Source organism: Synchiropus splendidus, chromosome 11, assembly GCF_027744825.2.
Source record: "Synchiropus splendidus isolate RoL2022-P1 chromosome 11, RoL_Sspl_1.0, whole genome shotgun sequence".
Taxonomy (NCBI): domain Eukaryota; kingdom Metazoa; phylum Chordata; class Actinopteri; order Syngnathiformes; family Callionymidae; genus Synchiropus; species Synchiropus splendidus.
The window spans coordinates 2,468,507-2,486,684 of record NC_071344.1 but is presented as its reverse complement, the minus strand read 5'-3'; the positions used below and the strand labels follow the sequence as shown (position 1 = coordinate 2,486,684).

The window sequence follows — 18,178 nt, the reverse complement described above, 5'->3', positions numbered from 1 at the left end:
ATCTTTGCTGTCTCAGTGACATCATTGGTCTTAGTTGTGTCACTAAGAGACAGCACAGTCCTTTGTTTTAAAGTGTAACATGGGGCTGGAGAGACCACAGAGGTGTTGGTGCAAAATGGCTGCTCAAAGCGACAATAGAAGTTGTTAAGATCCTGTGCAAGAGCGAGGTTGTTCAGACTGTGGGGGGCACGTGGCTTGTAGTTAGTGATCACCTTGAGCCCTCTCCACACCGCAGCTGAGTCATTGGCTGAGAACTGCTGCGTGAGTTTGTCAGAGTATGCGGCCTTAGCTTTCTTCAGCTCCCTCTGAAACCAATACTTCAGCTCTTTGTAGCAGTTCCTGTCCCCACTCTTGCGAGCTGCCTCCTTCTCCCGTCTAATCTGGCTGAGTTTAGTTGTGAACCAAGGTTTGTCATTTGCATAACTCACCTTGGTGCGCGTTGGAACTATGCAGTCTTCACAGTAGCTGATCCATGAAGTCACAGTGTCTGTATATTCATCCAGATGATTGGTCGCAGCCCTGAACACCTCCCAGTCTGTGGTCTCCATACAAGCCTGCAGCTCCTCTCTGGCTTCACTTGTCCAGATCCTCATGCTCCTCACCACAGGCTTTGCCAGCTTCAGCTTCTGCTTGTATGTAGGAACAAGATGAACCATCAAGTGGTCAGAGAGTCCCAGTGCAGCTCGAGGGAGGGCGGTATAAGAGTTGCGGAGCGATGAGTAACAGTGATCCAGCACGCTCTGCTCTCTGGTGGGACATTTTACAACCTGCCTGTACCTGGGAAGCTCCTCACTCAGATTTGCCTTGTTGAAGTCACCAAGCACAATCACAGAAGAGTCCGGGAAAGTTCGCTCCACATGCAGGACCTGATCCGCGAGCGCACTCTGAGCCTCACGTACATCCGCGCTGGGCGGGATATATACGGCAGCCAGAATGAGTGAAGCGAACTCACGTGGGGAGTAAAACGGCTTACAGTTCACGATCAGACATTCCAGAGAGGGAGAGCAGTGCTGGAAGATCACCGTCACGTCCGTACACCAGCGATTGTTGATGTAGAAACACAGTCCTCCGCCTTTGGTTTTGCCGGTGAGCTCCGGAACCCGGTCCGCGCGGTGAAGCTGGAAACCCTCCAGATGAAGCGCAGTGTCCGGGATGAGATCGCTCAACCACGTCTCCGTGAAACACAAAACACAAGAGGAGGAGAAGTCTCTGTTCCGTCTCAACATCAGCGCCAATTCATCCATCTTATTGCTGAGCGAGCGGACGTTGGAGAGGATTATCCCGGGAAGTGGGGTGCGCGATCCTCTTCGACGAAGGCGAACGAGCGCACCGGCACGTTTCCCTCTCCTCCTCAGTTTCTTCCGCCCCGCCAAAAGATGAACTAACTCCGCAACTGACACCAAAAATACTGGTAGTAAGTCAGACGGAGTCATAGCCCTGATGTTCATCAACTGATCTCGTGTGTAAGAACACGCAGATGCTCCATCAAAACACAAAACTAAACAAAATAACATGCACGGTAATTCCAGGCCAGCCTTCGTCGGCGCCATCTTGAAATCGCACACCATCTGTACATCAACTCCTGAACGGCCAGTCAAATAACATAGAAAAATTCGAACTATTGCCGGATTCAAAAAATAAAAATAAAATAACTGCACGCAACATATTGGATGGAGAGATTCCTGTTATGAACGACGAGCGGGACGGAACCCAAGTGCCGTGACGAGGAACTCACAGAAGGCGAGATCCGAAATGATGACAATATTTAATCAATATTACCCAAAAATAAAATGCTCAAAGTCCAAAGTGAAAGCGTCACCGAACCGGGAGATCAAAAGGAAAAGAAAGCAGAAGTCACAGAACAAAATAAAAGCGCATCATGACAATTCCAATCCCTTTCGATCTACTACTGAGATGCCACAATCTATCACAATTCACGGACAAAACAGGTGGTGTGGATTTACTGCATGGTTTGAGCATGTGTTTTGACTTTTCGTTCACCACGTTTTCACTGTGTGTATTAGGAGGCCAACAGATTTATCATTAAATAGTTTGATCAATGGCGCAGACAGTTGGCAGAATGTTAGGAAAATGTTTAATATTTCCTGTGGACTGATGAGGTTGGCCTCAACAGCACCTTTAGTCGGTCCGTGCCATTGGCAAACTATTATATGATGCCTGCACACTTGGGTCACATGCCTCAGTTCTTGCACTTGCTTCACTTCACATTTATTTTCAATGATTTCGCCAGAAATTGTAGGCTTATGATCTGAATTGAAATGGTCAGTTTATTTATTTATGTGATATTTACATTTATATAACATCCAGTGGCCGAAAAACAAAACAAAAAGTTTAATCTTACCTGCTGCGTGAGGGCAAACACAGGTAGATATTTGTGTAACCTATTTTCAATTTGAACAAGTTCAGGCAACTTTTTCTGTCATGACTGTTTTGATCGGACGAAGCATTGATCAGGCTCTTACCATATTGGCACACAGCTCATTCTACATCCACACACGCCATCACAGTGTTTTTCTACGGGACTGGTGCAAGGTGTCGGCAAACTAACACTCCGGTTAAAAAATAAATCAACCCTAAAATGCTGTAAAAAGATATATAATGGGGAAATTCTGAGCTCCATTGTATTTCACTCAGTGTGTTGAGACACTGGAGGCACTTGATGCATTCATTTACTGAAGACATCAGCATCAAAGTACAGTATGTGTTGAAGTCAAAGATAATATTTTTGTTGTATTGTTTATCCATTGCAAATCTGCAGTATTGTCTCAAGGGCCTGACCCAACAAGACATGTTTGTTTACAAGTGTCTCTTGACATTTTACTGCTGGACAAGTTTGTCAGGTTCTGAAACTGATAAAAAGCTGTAGATGTGCGTTGCCCGTCCACTCAATGCACCATGGGTGTCAACGTCCCCGGGCTCATAGTCTTGCTGCTCTTCTACTTGCTTGTCTTTGGCACTGGCATCTGGGCATCCAGGAAGTCCAAGAGGGCAAAAGAGAGCAGAAGTGCAAACTGGTCAGATGTTACGCTTCTGGGGAACAGAGGAATTAACCTGGCAGTTGGAGTCTTCACTACAGCAGGTTGGTGGATTTGTGGAGTTAAATTGAAGATCTGGAACTATGCTATATATACTGACACTCAATATTTTGTCATATATTCCAAAGTGTCTTAGATGGTCATAATGCCAATCATAGTAAAATATTTCCTAGTAAACAAATGTTGATAACGCTGCTGCCCATATTGCAGCTACTTACGTTGGAGGAGGCTTCATTGTTGGAATCTCAGAGCTGGTGTACACTCCGACCTGGGGACTGGTCTGGACCATCATCCCAGTCTCAGCTGCTATGGCATTCATTGTGGGTGAGGAACTGTTCATTTGTCTTCACTATGCAATCTGAATCGTACTCCTCCGGGATACCATTAACACCTGCCTATGTAATTCAGGTGGCATTTTCTATGCGAAGAAAATGCGACAGGGAAAATACGTGACGATGATGGACCCCATCCAGAGGAAGCTTGGAACGGCTGTCAGTGGGGTTTTGTCAGTGGCTCTCTTGGTGTCTGACATGTTCTGGGTGCCTGCGGGTCTGATCAGTTTAGGTGAGAGTACTGCTACTGCTATCTTGGTAACCTGTCCAACAAGTTCTTTTGTTCAACAATAGCTCATGTCACTGTGGTTCCAAACATACATTCACCATATGTTGGTCATGTTTTTGAGGGTCCATTCAGTTGTGGGACTGCTGGGACCGAGTGTGTGCAATGCAGTTAGAAGATTTGCATTCAGCTCACCATCACTTAGAAGCATGCCAGAAAAAAGGGGCGAAAGTCGCAATAATTATTCTTAAAAATGTTCTTGTCGTTATGATTGTTGGGTCACTTTACATTTTTAAATAAAACATTGATAAAACACAACATACAATCCAATCCCAACAATGAATCAACATTCATGTTGACTGTGACAAAACTAAAACTGCAACAAAATCTTTGACTGCAATGGCTGAATAAATCCTGAGCAAAAAATGCAGATGCTGAAAGAGAAAATGATGCTACAATTACAATTACAATACAAATTTGTGATGTCATGATGATGTGTGCTGTTCTTTCAGGCAGCACTATGTCCATCATCCTCGACCTGTCCTACAACTTGTGTGTTTGGATCTCAGCTGCGGTGGCTGTCACCTACACACTCTTAGGAGGACTGTACTCTGTAGCGTACACTGATGTCTTACAGCTGGTCCTCATATTCGTCAGTTTGGTAAGACACAGATTGTCCTGTGAAACAGACTGTATCGTTCATGAAACGTCTTGTTGCAGTGGCTCTGTGTTCCTTTCGTGCTGATCTCGGAACACTCACTCGACATCACACAAACTGCTTTGAACTTCACATATCAAGATCCGTGGGTCGGTTCAATCGACATAGACGGAGTGTGGACGTGGCTGGATCAGCTGCTGCTGTTGGTAAGAAGCACATTTTTACTCATCTAGGCATCTCATGAACAGATGGATAATCTTTCGGTGCCTAGTTTGGTCTTTCTGCTTTGTTCAACATATAATTTAGCAATCTATTTTATTTAGGGTTTCTCTTTTCTGGGAAGTCAGGAGTTTCACCAGAGGATGTTGTCAGCGTCCTCACCCACCACAGCCAGACTGAGCTGCTTCATTGCAGCCCCTGTCACATTAATGTTAGCAGTTCCACCAGTATTGATCGGCGCCGCTGCCACATCAACAGGTAGTAAAATGTGTAAACTGTAGATGTTTCCCAATATTGATTCTCATTTTGGAACCAGATTGGAACCAGACTTCGTACGGCTCTCCATCACCGTACGAGAGAGACGAGGCCAGTTATATTCTCCCCCTGGTCTTGCAACACCTCACTCCAAGCTATGTGTCAGTTATTGGCATTGGAGCTGTTGGTGCTGCCGTGATGTCATCGACAGACTCTGCTCTTTTGTCGGCAGCTTCCATCTTCTCCTCCAACATTTACAAGAGCATCCTGAGGACCAGTGTAAGAGCACAACCTGTGGAACCAACATTTAAATGTCCCACCAAAAGTCTTATATTCTGCTCATTTTGGTTCCTCAGGCATCAGAGAGGGAAATGCAGTGGGTGGTCCGAATCACAGTCGTGTTGGTGGGCGTCGTTGGATCATTGTTTACTTTTCTTAACAACAGCATCATGGTTTTCTGGATTGTGGGAGCTGACATTGCATACGTCTTCACGTTCCCTGCTCTCACTTGTGCCCTGTTCTGTGAGTTCTCCAACGGCTATGGCGCCATCATGGGAGTCTTCATCGCGCTGCTATTCAGAGTGCTGAGTGGAGAACCAGAGTTTGGCTTGCCAGCAGTCCTCCATTATCCAGGAGGCACAGTCAAGGACGGCATGTACATCCAGCGCGCCCCTGTCAGCACCATCTGTATGCTGAGCAACCTGCTCGCCACCATCTTCTTCTCTTACTTGACTTCGCTGCTGTTCAACAGAGGAATTCTGCCTGAAAAATGGGACATATTTGCAGTTAAAGGCCGCCAACCATGCAAAACCACTGATGTGAACACTGAGGAGAACTGTGAGAGAGAAACTGATCACATGATGGAAACATCTCCGCTGGAGACATCGACCCTTTGATATGTGTTGAGTAATAGCTGAGATAAAAACACTGATTACGGTTCCATCATCATAACCTTTTCTGTTATACTGACTATTGCTGACTCTTGACTGCCTTTGGTAAGGTTATTATTACTGGTAATGCTTGTGGCAAGTAAAAATGCTTTTGGGACATTGTAGTGATGATGCCTGAGACCATGCCATGGACAGGAAGGAGGGTGTGAGTTCTGTCTTAACCATCCATTTAGCCAATGTAGTAAACTCAAACAGTATCTGGCCCTGCACTGAAGTACTAGCAGTGACTGGCCTGCCTCGTGGTTCAAGAGTGATGTGGTCTTATGTCAGAATCAAATCAAATTTATTGCCATGGTCAGTGGGGAGCCCACTGACTAGGAAAGTGCCTTGGAATAAAGTGCAACAAAAAACAATAAAATAGAATAAATAGAATAACATTACAACAAGGCTGTTCATGAATTTAACAGTCTGACGGCCGAGGGAAAGAAGCTGTTCCTGTGACGGGAGGTTCTGGTCTGGATGGACCGTAGCCTCCTGCCAGAGGGAAGAGGAACAAACAGTCCATGTCCAGGGTGAGAAGGGTCGGCTCTGATCCGACCTGCACGTCTCTGGGTCCCAGAGGCATACAGGTCATGAAGAGGTGGCAGGCTGCAACCGATCACCTTCTCAGCAGAACGAACGATGCGCTGCAGTCTGCTCTTGTCCCTGGAGGTGGCACTGTTGTACCAGACGGTGATAGAGGAGGTGAGGATGGACTGGATGATGGCCGTGTAGAACTCCACCAGCAACTTCGTCGGCAGTCGTAGTTTTCGTAGCTGCCTCAGAAAGAACATTCTCTGCTGGGCCTTCCTGATGAGGGACCTGATGGTTGGCTCCCATTTGAGGTCCTCAGTGATGGTGGTTCCCAGGAAGCAGAAGGAGTCCACAATAGGAATGGATAAACCAGCCAACATGAGAGGGGACGGAGGAGCTGTTACTCTCCTGAAGTCCATGATCATCTCCACTGTCTTCTGAGCGTTGAGCTCCAGGTTGTTGTTGCTGCACCAGGACACCAGCCGCTCCACCTCCCTCCTGTAAGCCGACTCATCTCCATCTGAGATGAGCCCGATGATGGTGGTGTCGTCCGCAAACTTGATCAGCTTCACGGACTCGTGGCTGGAGGTGCAGCAGTTAGTGTACAGGGAGAAGAGCCATGGAGAGAGAACACAGCCCTGAGGAGACCCAATGTTGAGGGTCCGAGTGTCAGAGACAGTCGTCCCCAGCCGCACACGCTGACTTCGGCTGGTCAGGAAGTCTGTAATCCATCTGCAGAGGGAGTCAGGCACGTCCAGCTGGCGAAGCTTGTCTTCAAGCAGAGTTGGAAGAATTGTATTAAAGGCAGAGCTGAAGTCCACAAACAGGATCCTGGCATAGGTTCCTGGGGAGTCCAGATGCTCCAGAACGAAATGAAGGGCCTGGTTCACTGCATCGTCCACAGATCTGTTGGCTCTGTAGGCAAACTGCAATGAGTCCAGGTGAGAAGCAGTGATAGATTTCAGGTGAGAGAGAACCAGGCGCTCAAAGGACTTCATGACCACAGACGTCAGTTCCACCGGTCTGTAGTCATTCAGTCCTGTGATCCTGGTCTTCTTGGGAACAGGGATGATAGTGGAGGACTTAAAGCAGGCAGGAACATGACAGGACACCAAGGAAGCATTGAAGATGTCCGTGAACACTGGAGCCAGCTCAGCAGCACAATGATTCAGGATGGCAGGGGAAACTCTGTCCGGACCTGCCGCCTTCCGAAGGTTCAGCCTCCTGAACTGAGTGCGCACGTCTTGCTCCATGATGTCAAGAGAAAGAGGGGGGAGGTGAGGGGGTGGCTCATCAAAAGTGACTGTGATCTTTGCTGTCTCAGTGACATCATTGGTCTTAGTTGTGTCACTAAGAGACAGCACAGTCCTTTGTTTTAAAGTGTAACATGGGGCTGGAGAGACCACAGAGGTGTTGGTGCAAAATGGCTGCTCAAAGCGACAATAGAAGTTGTTAAGATCCTGTGCAAGAGCGAGGTTGTTCAGACTGTGGGGGGCACGTGGCTTGTAGTTAGTGATCACCTTGAGCCCTCTCCACACCGCAGCTGAGTCATTGGCTGAGAACTGCTGCGTGAGTTTGTCAGAGTATGCGGCCTTAGCTTTCTTCAGCTCCCTCTGAAACCAATACTTCAGCTCTTTGTAGCAGTTCCTGTCCCCACTCTTGCGAGCTGCCTCCTTCTCCCGTCTAATCTGGCTGAGTTTAGTTGTGAACCAAGGTTTGTCATTTGCATAACTCACCTTGGTGCGCGTTGGAACTATGCAGTCTTCACAGTAGCTGATCCATGAAGTCACAGTGTCTGTATATTCATCCAGATGATTGGTCGCAGCCCTGAACACCTCCCAGTCTGTGGTCTCCATACAAGCCTGCAGCTCCTCTCTGGCTTCACTTGTCCAGATCCTCATGCTCCTCACCACAGGCTTTGCCAGCTTCAGCTTCTGCTTGTATGTAGGAACAAGATGAACCATCAAGTGGTCAGAGAGTCCCAGTGCAGCTCGAGGGAGGGCGGTATAAGAGTTGCGGAGCGATGAGTAACAGTGATCCAGCACGCTCTGCTCTCTGGTGGGACATTTTACAACCTGCCTGTACCTGGGAAGCTCCTCACTCAGATTTGCCTTGTTGAAGTCACCAAGCACAATCACAGAAGAGTCCGGGAAAGTTCGCTCCACATGCAGGACCTGATCCGCGAGCGCACTCTGAGCCTCACGTACATCCGCGCTGGGCGGGATATATACGGCAGCCAGAATGAGTGAAGCGAACTCACGTGGGGAGTAAAACGGCTTACAGTTCACGATCAGACATTCCAGAGAGGGAGAGCAGTGCTGGAAGATCACCGTCACGTCCGTACACCAGCGATTGTTGATGTAGAAACACAGTCCTCCGCCTTTGGTTTTGCCGGTGAGCTCCGGAACCCGGTCCGCGCGGTGAAGCTGGAAACCCTCCAGATGAAGCGCAGTGTCCGGGATGAGATCGCTCAACCACGTCTCCGTGAAACACAAAACACAAGAGGAGGAGAAGTCTCTGTTCCGTCTCAACATCAGCGCCAATTCATCCATCTTATTGCTGAGCGAGCGGACGTTGGAGAGGATTATCCCGGGAAGTGGGGTGCGCGATCCTCTTCGACGAAGGCGAACGAGCGCACCGGCACGTTTCCCTCTCCTCCTCAGTTTCTTCCGCCCCGCCAAAAGATGAACTAACTCCGCAACTGACACCAAAAATACTGGTAGTAAGTCAGACGGAGTCATAGCCCTGATGTTCATCAACTGATCTCGTGTGTAAGAACACGCAGATGCTCCATCAAAACACAAAACTAAACAAAATAACATGCACGGTAATTCCAGGCCAGCCTTCGTCGGCGCCATCTTGAAATCGCACACCATCTGTACATCAACTCCTGAACGGCCAGTCAAATAACATAGAAAAATTCGAACTATTGCCGGATTCAAAAAATAAAAATAAAATAACTGCACGCAACATATTGGATGGAGAGATTCCTGTTATGAACGACGAGCGGGACGGAACCCAAGTGCCGTGACGAGGAACTCACAGAAGGCGAGATCCGAAATGATGACAATATTTAATCAATATTACCCAAAAATAAAATGCTCAAAGTCCAAAGTGAAAGCGTCACCGAACCGGGAGATCAAAAGGAAAAGAAAGCAGAAGTCACAGAACAAAATAAAAGCGCATCATGACAATTCCAATCCCTTTCGATCTACTACTGAGATGCCACAATCTATCACAATTCACGGACAAAACAGGTAACAGGTGAAATTAAACATCTTATGTTGAGCCAATCGGGCGAGTTAAACTGAAAACAACATTGTAATACCAGGAAAAGAAACACTCATATGTCGATAAATAAAACATATTGAGGAAGAAAATGAAACAAACCAATGATAAAAACAAACCAACACTTAAATAATGCTTAAGAAAAAGCACAACACCTAATATTTCGACACAGATTATTTAGTGTAACAGTCCAGTGTGTTCTCCTCAGAACATCTGCTTCCTGGTGTCCTCATATGAGAGCTGCTGGCCAGGCTCTACCATGGCTTTATCCACTGTAAATCTGAAGTCACAAAAGTGTCTCTTGACATTTTACTCCTGGTCAAAGTAGACGAGCATATGAAGACTCTCTCCACATCCTCCATTTTAAAGGGCACAATTCCCACCAATTCCTAGTCTTCTGAGGTTTGGCTGGAGAGTCGGACATTGAAAATGGCTTCTTAAAGATAGAGGTGGGTTCCAGGAAAGTAGGGTCTAGGACAGAGCACTTCAAGTGAGGTGAGGAGAAGACGGACGGTGCAGAGGACCAGAGAAGGTCTGAAGAAGAGTGAGGCAGAAAACAGGACAGACTGCTAAACATTTATCACATGATTGGCCTCAGCAGAATGTAATGAGGCAGATTATGTTGGAACACGTAAGGTACCCGCATCCAGTTTGTCAGGTTCTGAAACTGATAAAAAGCCGTTGATGTGCGTTGCCTGTCCACTCACTGCACCATGGGTGTTAACGTGCCCGGGCTCATAGTCTTGCTGCTCTTCTACTTGCTTGTCTTTGGCACTGGCATCTGGGCATCCAGGAAGTCCAAGAGGGCAAAAGAGAGCAGAAGTGCAAACTGGTCAGATGTTACGCTTCTGGGGAACAGAGGAATTAACCTGGCAGTTGGAGTCTTCACTACAGCAGGTTAGTGGATTTGTGGAGTTAAATTGAAGATCTGGAACTATGCTATATATACTGACACTCAATATTTTGTCATATATTCCAAAGTGTCTTAGATGGTCATAATGCCAATCATCGTAAAATATTTCCTAGTAAACAAATGTTGATAACGCTGCTGCCCATATTGCAGCTACTTACGTTGGAGGAGGCTTCATTGTTGGAATCTCAGAGCTGGTGTACACTCCGACCTGGGGACTGGTCTGGACCGTCATCCCAGTCTCAGCTGCTATGGCATTCATTGTGGGTGAGGAACTGTTCATTTGTCTTCACTATGCAATCTGAATCGTACTCCTCCGGGATACCATTAACACCTGCTTATGTAATTCAGGTGGCATTTTCTATGCGAAGAAAATGCGACAGGGAAAATACGTGACGATGATGGACCCCATCCAGAGGAAGCTTGGAACGGCTGTCAGTGTGGTTTTGTCAGTGGCTCTCTTGGTGTCTGACATGTTCTGGGTGCCTGCGGGTCTGATCAGTTTAGGTGAGAGTACTGCTACTGCTATCTTGGTAACCTGTCCAACAAGTTCTTTTGTTCAACAATAGCTCATGTCACTGTGGTTCCAAACATACATTCACCATATGTTGGTCATGTTTTTGAGGGTCCATTCAGTTGTGGGACTGCTGGGACCGAGTGTGTGCAATGCAGTTAGAAGATTTGCATTCAGCTCACCATCACTTAGAAGCATGCCAGAAAAAAGGGGCGAAAGTCGCAATAATTATTCTTAAAAATGTTCTTGTCGTTGTGATTGTTGGGTCAGTTTACATTTTTAAATAAAACATTGATAAAACACAACATACAATACAATCCCACCAATGAATCAACATTCATGTTGACTGTGACAAAACTAAAACTGCAACAAAATCTTTGACTGCAATGGCTGAATAAATCCTGAGCAAAAAATGCAGATGCCGAAAGAGAAAATGATGCTACAGGAGCAAATTTGTGATGCCATGATGATGTGTGCTGTTCTTTCAGGCAGCACTATGTCCATCATCCTCGACCTGTCCTACAACTTGTGTGTTTGGATCTCAGCTGCGGTGGCTGTCACCTACACACTCTTAGGAGGACTGTACTCTGTAGCGTACACTGATGTCTTACAGCTGGTCCTCATATTCGTCAGTTTGGTAAGACACAGATTGTCCTGTGAAACAGACTGTATCGTTCATGAAACGTCTTGTTGCAGTGGCTCTGTGTTCCTTTCGTGCTGATGTCGGAACACTCACTCGACATCACACAAACTGCTTTGAACTTCACGTATCAAGATCCGTGGGTCGGTTCGGTCGACATAGACAGAGTGTGGAACTGGCTGGATCAGCTGCTGCTGTTGGTAAGAAGCACATTTTTACTCATCTAGGCATCTCATGAACAGATGGATAATCTTTCGGTGCCTAGTTTGGTCTTTCTGCTTTGTTCAACATATAATTTAGCAATCTATTTTGTTTAGTGTTTCTCTTTTCTGGGAAGTCAGGGGTTTCACCAGAGGATGTTGTCAGCGTCCTCACCCACCACAGCCAGACTGAGCTGCTTCATCGCAGCCCCTGTCACATTAATGTTAGCAGTTCCACCAGTATTGATCGGCGCCGCCGCCACATCAACAGGTAGTAAAATGTGTCAACTGTAGATGTTTCCCAATATTGATTCTAATTTTGGAACCAGATTGGAACCAGACTTCGTACGGCTCTCCATCACCGTACGAGAGAGACGAGGCCAGCTATATTCTCCCCCTGGTCTTGCAACACCTCACTCCAAGCTATGTGTCAGTTATTGGCATTGGAGCTATTGGTGCTGCTGTGATGTCATCGACAGACTCAGCTCTTTTGTCGACAGCTTCCATCTTCTCCTCCAACATTTACAAGAGCATCCTGAGGACCAATGTAAGGGCACAACCTGTGGAACCAACATTTAAATATCCCACCAAAAGTCTTATATTCTGCTCATTTTGGTTCCTCAGGCATCAGAGAGGGAAATGCAGTGGGTGGTCCGAATCACAGTCGTGTTGGTGGGCGTCGTTGGAACGTCCTTAACTTTTCTTAACAACAGCATCATGGTTTTCTGGATTGTGGGAGCTGACATTGCATACGTCTTCACGTTCCCTGCTCTCACTTGCGCCCTGTTCTGTGAGTTCTCCAACGGCTATGGCGGCATCATGGGAGTCTTCATCGCGCTGCTATTGAGAGTGCTGAGTGGAGAACCAGAGTTTGGCTTGCCAGCAGTCCTCCATTATCCAGGAGGCACAGTCAAGGACGGCATGTACATCCAGCGCGCCCCTGTCAGCACCATCTGTATGCTGAGCAACCTGCTCGCCACCATCTTCTTCTCTTACTTGACTTCGCTGCTGTTCAACAGAGGAATTCTGCCTGAAAAATGGGACATATTTGCAGTTAAAGGCCGCCAACCATGCAAAACCACTGATGTGAACACTGAGGAGAACTGTAAGAGAGAAACTGATCACATGACGGAAACATCTCCGCTGGAGACATCGGCCCTTTGATATGTGTTGAGTAATAGCTGAGATAAAAACTCACTGATTACAGTTCCATCATCATTCCATTTTCTGTCATACTGACAAGTTGCTGACCAGCAACAAGCGATCCTTATTACAATATATCGGGACATGGTAGTGATGATGGCATTTCTCTTCATCTCTTGTACCTCTGTGTAGAGCTAATCCAGTTGACATGCGTTAAAACCACCTTTTAGTCAAAGATAATATTCCTCCGTTTTTTCACCCCCATCCATCCATTGTTTTTCACACCTGCCCCAAGTAAAGACGGCCAGACTTCCATTCCACCACAAGCCTCCGAGCCACCTCAACAGGCTTCTGACACTGGAGCCTTGTTAGTCGATAGGGTGTCTCTCTGATGATTGAGTTGCTGGTTCAGTCTTAAGGCCCAGTCACGAATTTTGCCTTGTTGCCACAGAGTACCCACAAACAGGAGGGCAGTGAATTAAGAGCGTTGCAATTTGGCTGAGCTCTTTTATCAATAGGACACACCAATAGTCACGATCGACCAATTGCACGCACCATTCTTCTCTCACTCTGGAACAAACCCCAACATATGTGAACTCTTCCACCTTAGCTAGTGTTGATTTGAGGTCTCATATTCTCAAAAAATATGTATTGGATTTTAATGACTTACATGAATAAAACATGTTTATTCCTGTGTCGTACTCTTATGCTTGATATATAAATTGGGACTAGCCTTTTTTTGCAGTGTTGCGAAACTTCAGTACAGTGCACCTCAATACAGTTCAGCCGGATTCAAGTGGAAACTCAAGTGGCGGATTGAGCCGTTTCGGCTCTGTGTAACTGGCACCTACGTGTGGCTGTAAATCACTTGCCAAGGCTGGTGTTGCTGTTCCTCCCCAAGGCTCTTCGTCCCAAGCTGAGCTCTGTGTCCTCACAGACTCATTAACCTCTTTCACACCTCTCAGACTGTTGTGGTTTTGCCTGCTCGGCTGCGTGTTCTCAGCGGGCTGGGTCATGCATGCACTGTGTTGTGGGAATTTGGCAGCCAGGGATGTTATTGCGTTATTCTAAATGAGCAGTGGGGATTGGAGGGGAGGGCAGTGGAGGGGGTTACAACCCATATGCGCGTGTTGCTTCAAATAAGTGAAATAAGAAGATGTGGTCTCTGTAACAAGAGCACTGGTGATACCATACTTATCATGTGATGGTGCTTATTAGAAAAAAACTGGACAGAGCAGCAGCATCGTATGTTCAACCTTAAGAGACGAAATAAATAATGATAACTATAACAAATAAAATTAGACTTACCATGAGCAAGTATGCTAAGTGAGTATAAGTTTAAGTATGCAAGTCCAGCCCAGTCCATATACTAATAGCTTACTAGAAACTACTACTACTTACTGTATGGCTTACATACGACTATACATATCAGCCATGTAGTATGTCAAAAGTAAACTTCAAGTATACTTCCTCAGTTTTGGTATAAAATAAGTTCATTCATAGTACACTTGAATACACTTCCTTTTGCTAAGGGTCGATTCGAAAGAATAAGCTTTTGGATACAACCTTTTCCATTCATTTCTTTCAGAGAGTAACCAGTCTGTTAAACAATTTCCAAACTACTTCCCAATGTTCAAAGGTTCGACTGGAGAAATCCAGAAATGAAGTCTATTGGAGGTTTGAAGTGGTTTATGACCGGAGATCGGCAGCTACCATAAATCGAGGTACTGAGGTGACAGATCCGCTGAGCACCTTGCAGAGAAAGGCAATGCAGAGTACAACACAGAGGAGACAGAAGAAGAGTGAAGCAGTACTCAGGTGCAGCACATCCCACCAATCAAATTGTAGCCGTAAAAAGGCAATGCCTGAATGGTTGGTGGTGCAAACAGACTGAATAACAGGTGAACTTGTATATCCGTCACTCCTCCTCTGATTGTGGAAAAAAAGTTTGCTCCCTAAAAGGGAATCCAGTTGGTGCAGTCTGGCACTTAAAAAAAAAAAAAAAAAAAAACTCTGTATTGCTCCTGACTCTGGGCACCATGGCTGTGAACGTCCCCGGGCTGATAGTGATGCTGCTCTTCTACATGCTGGTCAAAGGAAATATTTCATCTTCACAGTATTCTCTTGAATACTGAGAATACTGCAAAAAAAATTAAAAAGAAAAATAAACAAAAAATGTATATATATATATATATATATATATATATATATATATATATATATATATATATACCCATTATAAAGTCATAAAAGAATCAAACTTCATGATTGTTTTTTGTGACAAAGAAGTATCTGTTCCAATCATTCTATCAGAGAAAAATCAGATTTGTAGAAATAACTGGAAACTCAAGACAGCCATGACATTATGTTCTTTACAAGTGTATGTAAACTTTTGACCACCACTGTATATATATATATATATATATATATATATATATATATATATATATATATATATATATATATATATATATATATATATATATAAATAATTATTATTATTATTATTATTTATTTTTTTGCATATTTGGACAAAAAGATGCTCTTGTATTGACACAAACATTCCTTGTCCCATTTCACATATTTCCTCAAAATCTCAAAGTTATTTTGAGCACAGATAGACTGAACATGTCTACACGACTCAGAAAACCAAATTATTGCACCTCAATTCAGACTTTTAAAATGCATGTAAACAGCTATTAGCTAAGTTAGCCAGGACTCATGGCGGTGATCAAAAGCGCTCTGTGCTTCAGTTACTCACCAACTGTCATTGTTGTGATATAAAGACAACACAATCTCTGGAATATTGAATTGTATTCAGAAACTTGCGAGTTTAATCCCAAAACCTGCTAAAGGAAGCGTTGTTGACGGAAATGTTGACCATGATGATAGCTCCATGACGGCGTTGAACCATCGCTATGACACGCAGATTCTGGACCTCTGAAGTTAAACTAGCACCATCGCTGCCTACGGAGTAAAACAGAAATGACTCCTCGCTACCTGTCCACTTTGATTGCTTTGCTACTCACACTGCGCTCTCCTGCGGCAGCTCTCCATAGGTTTGCTGCTGAAACACATCTGATTCAACTTCAATTATTTATCTGCCTGACTCTTACATTGGTCAGTTCAGGTTCAGAACAGTTCCGAAAGACAGAACAGAAGAAAAAGAGTCCGATCTAAATGCATTTTTGTTACTTGAATCATATAAAAACCAGGCGAAACTAGGAAAAAGATAAATAATACCGACATCATATGCTATGTTCCTTAATTATAGATTAATTCGTTTTATATTATTTTTATTAATTTATATTTTATTTAAAGATTGGTAATCCAAATCATAAATATTGACATAACAGACATAACTCCAGCTAAAACATGTAAATATAAGATAAAACACCACCTCGTCATGAGGGCCGCAGAAATACACGCAAAGGGCTGCATGTGGCCCACGGGCTGCACTTTGTCCACCTCGGTGTCAGTTAAACAGTAGAAGTACAGGAGCACTGGTATTGGAAGGTGTTTGATCTGTCTCTCTTCACAGCGTGGCACGTGTGAGACAGAGCTTTCAGTACTACTACACACATGATCGCCACCTGTCATTAGCTTTCTGCTTGAGGGCATAGTTACTGAAGCATGTGCTATGTTGGTTTAGTGTCGAAATGAGACGTCTGGGTGCTTCTGGAAGTATTTCACAGGCCAGGAGTGGATGGCATTTCTGCGCTTCATGGACATGCCACGAGATGCTCAGATGAAGTACTGCTACAGGATGAAATTTGTGATGTGTGATTCTTTCAGGCGCAACTATGTCTATCATCCCTGACCTGTCCCCCGGCGTATGTGTTTGGATCGCAGCAGTAGTGGCCATCACCTACACACTCACACTCTGCGGCGTACACAGACGTTGTGCAGCTGACTCTCACGTTCGTCAGTTTGGTAAGACACAGATCGTCCTTTACAACATATCTTTCAGCATATCTTAACATCTTGTTGCAGTGGCTCTGTATTCCTTTCGTGATGTCGTCGGAACACTCACTCGATATCACAAAAACTGCTTTGAACTTCACGTACCAAAATCCCTGGCTCTGTCCCGTCGACACAGAGCGGGTGTGGAAGTGGCTGGATCATTCGTTTTCGATCATTCTGTTTTGCTGTCCTGTCCTCCAGCATTTTTCTCACCTCTCTCACCCCAGCCATGGTGGCCACAGTCTCTTGGACCATACTTCAAAGGTGATATCATCATCCCTTTCACTTCTTTAAAGTCATACATTTTCATGTATGACTTTAAAATCTGTCCTTTGATTGGTGAACACACTGCGACAGATGTGACCTGAAACACACGCACATGAGCGACTCCTTTCAAGTTAATTTGCAAACTTCTGACTCGATAAAGATGATGCTTTGTATGTTTCTCAGTTATGCATTGTTTATGTTTGTCTAACTTTAGATTGAACTGCATCAAGTATAGCTCATCATGTTATATTAAAGATACCTCAGAGCAGATCAGAGAGGAAGAGTCGCTGCCCATTTTCTACTGTGAAAATAAATGAAAAATATATATAATCAGTTTCTGAGATCACAGCATTTAGTTTCAGCATTTTGAAACTTGCCTCAAAGAAATGTTGCCTCCAAGAAAAACAGCTGCACTTCTCCCTCCTCCAGTGCCAACATCTGCACTCTTCCTCTTGCTTCCTTCACATTCATACTCGTGTTGTGTCTTGCATCCACACACTTGCATTCCTTTCATTATGGCTACATTCTCATCTCAACTTTTTACATTGATGTTATGCATGTTTAATGTTGCACCAAAGCATATTCCTAGTCTGTGGACCCTTCTCTGACCATGGCAATGCATTCTGATTTTGAGCTTGTGCATTGCTGCTTGTGTTATGTTCCACCTCATATATTTATCAATTATGTTGTTTAGGCTTTGTGTGTTTTTGCAAGTGTTGCGGTCATACATATCTGACTAATCATATAATTTTCTTTAACACTTTGTCTATTCTAGGAAGTCAGGTGTTTCACCAGAGGATGTTGTCAGCGTCCTCACCCACCACAGCCAGACTGAGCTGCTTCATCGCAGCCCCTGTCACATTAATGTTAGCAGTTCCACCATTATTGATCGGCGCATATATCATATATCGTATATCAAAACATGCAGGGCTCATTCTTTGACTGTCACCTGCTGCTATTTAGAAATTATTTGGCAAATAAAATCTGGGGACATGGCAGAGGTGATGGTCTTTTTCTCTATTTTTGTACCTCTGAGAAACGCTA

General features: G+C 44.9%; 2 protein-coding genes across 2 annotated transcripts; both read left to right on the top strand.

The window, feature by feature from the left end:
• Positions 1–2,005: 2,005 nt before the first annotated feature.
• Positions 2,006–6,182, top strand: LOC128767194 (high affinity choline transporter 1-like). The gene is made up of 8 exons (XM_053879047.1): positions 2,006–3,100; positions 3,267–3,380; positions 3,465–3,620; positions 4,127–4,275; positions 4,335–4,478; positions 4,596–4,749; positions 4,808–5,025; positions 5,103–6,182. The coding sequence occupies exons 1-8, from the start codon at positions 2,917–2,919 to the stop codon at positions 5,640–5,642; spliced, it is 1,659 nt and encodes a 552-aa protein (XP_053735022.1). The 5' UTR covers positions 2,006–2,916; the 3' UTR covers positions 5,643–6,182.
• A 3,573-nt stretch (positions 6,183–9,755) lies between these two features.
• Positions 9,756–13,749, top strand: LOC128767195 (high affinity choline transporter 1-like). Its single transcript, XM_053879048.1, has 8 exons — positions 9,756–10,394; positions 10,561–10,674; positions 10,759–10,914; positions 11,410–11,558; positions 11,618–11,761; positions 11,879–12,032; positions 12,091–12,308; positions 12,386–13,749. The coding sequence occupies exons 1-8, from the start codon at positions 10,211–10,213 to the stop codon at positions 12,923–12,925; spliced, it is 1,659 nt and encodes a 552-aa protein (XP_053735023.1). The 5' UTR covers positions 9,756–10,210; the 3' UTR covers positions 12,926–13,749.
• The last annotated feature ends 4,429 nt before the right edge of the window (positions 13,750–18,178 follow it).

What these genes read in the sequence shown, in the direction of transcription:
- LOC128767194 (XM_053879047.1), top strand. Translation starts at nt 2,917, where the DNA reads ATGGGTGTCAACGTCCCCGGGCTCATAGTCTTGCTGCTCTTCTACTTG. An exon ending in TCCTCATATTCGTCAGTTTG is followed by an intron (nt 4,276 to 4,334) that starts GTAAGACACAGA and finishes GTCTTGTTGCAG; the next exon opens with TGGCTCTGTGTTCCTTTCGT. An exon ending in CGCCGCTGCCACATCAACAG is followed by an intron (nt 4,750 to 4,807) that starts GTAGTAAAATGT and finishes TTTTGGAACCAG; the next exon opens with ATTGGAACCAGACTTCGTAC.
- LOC128767195 (XM_053879048.1), top strand. Translation starts at nt 10,211, where the DNA reads ATGGGTGTTAACGTGCCCGGGCTCATAGTCTTGCTGCTCTTCTACTTG. An exon ending in TGCTATGGCATTCATTGTGG is followed by an intron (nt 10,675 to 10,758) that starts GTGAGGAACTGT and finishes TATGTAATTCAG; the next exon opens with GTGGCATTTTCTATGCGAAG. An exon ending in AGAGCATCCTGAGGACCAAT is followed by an intron (nt 12,309 to 12,385) that starts GTAAGGGCACAA and finishes TTGGTTCCTCAG; the next exon opens with GCATCAGAGAGGGAAATGCA.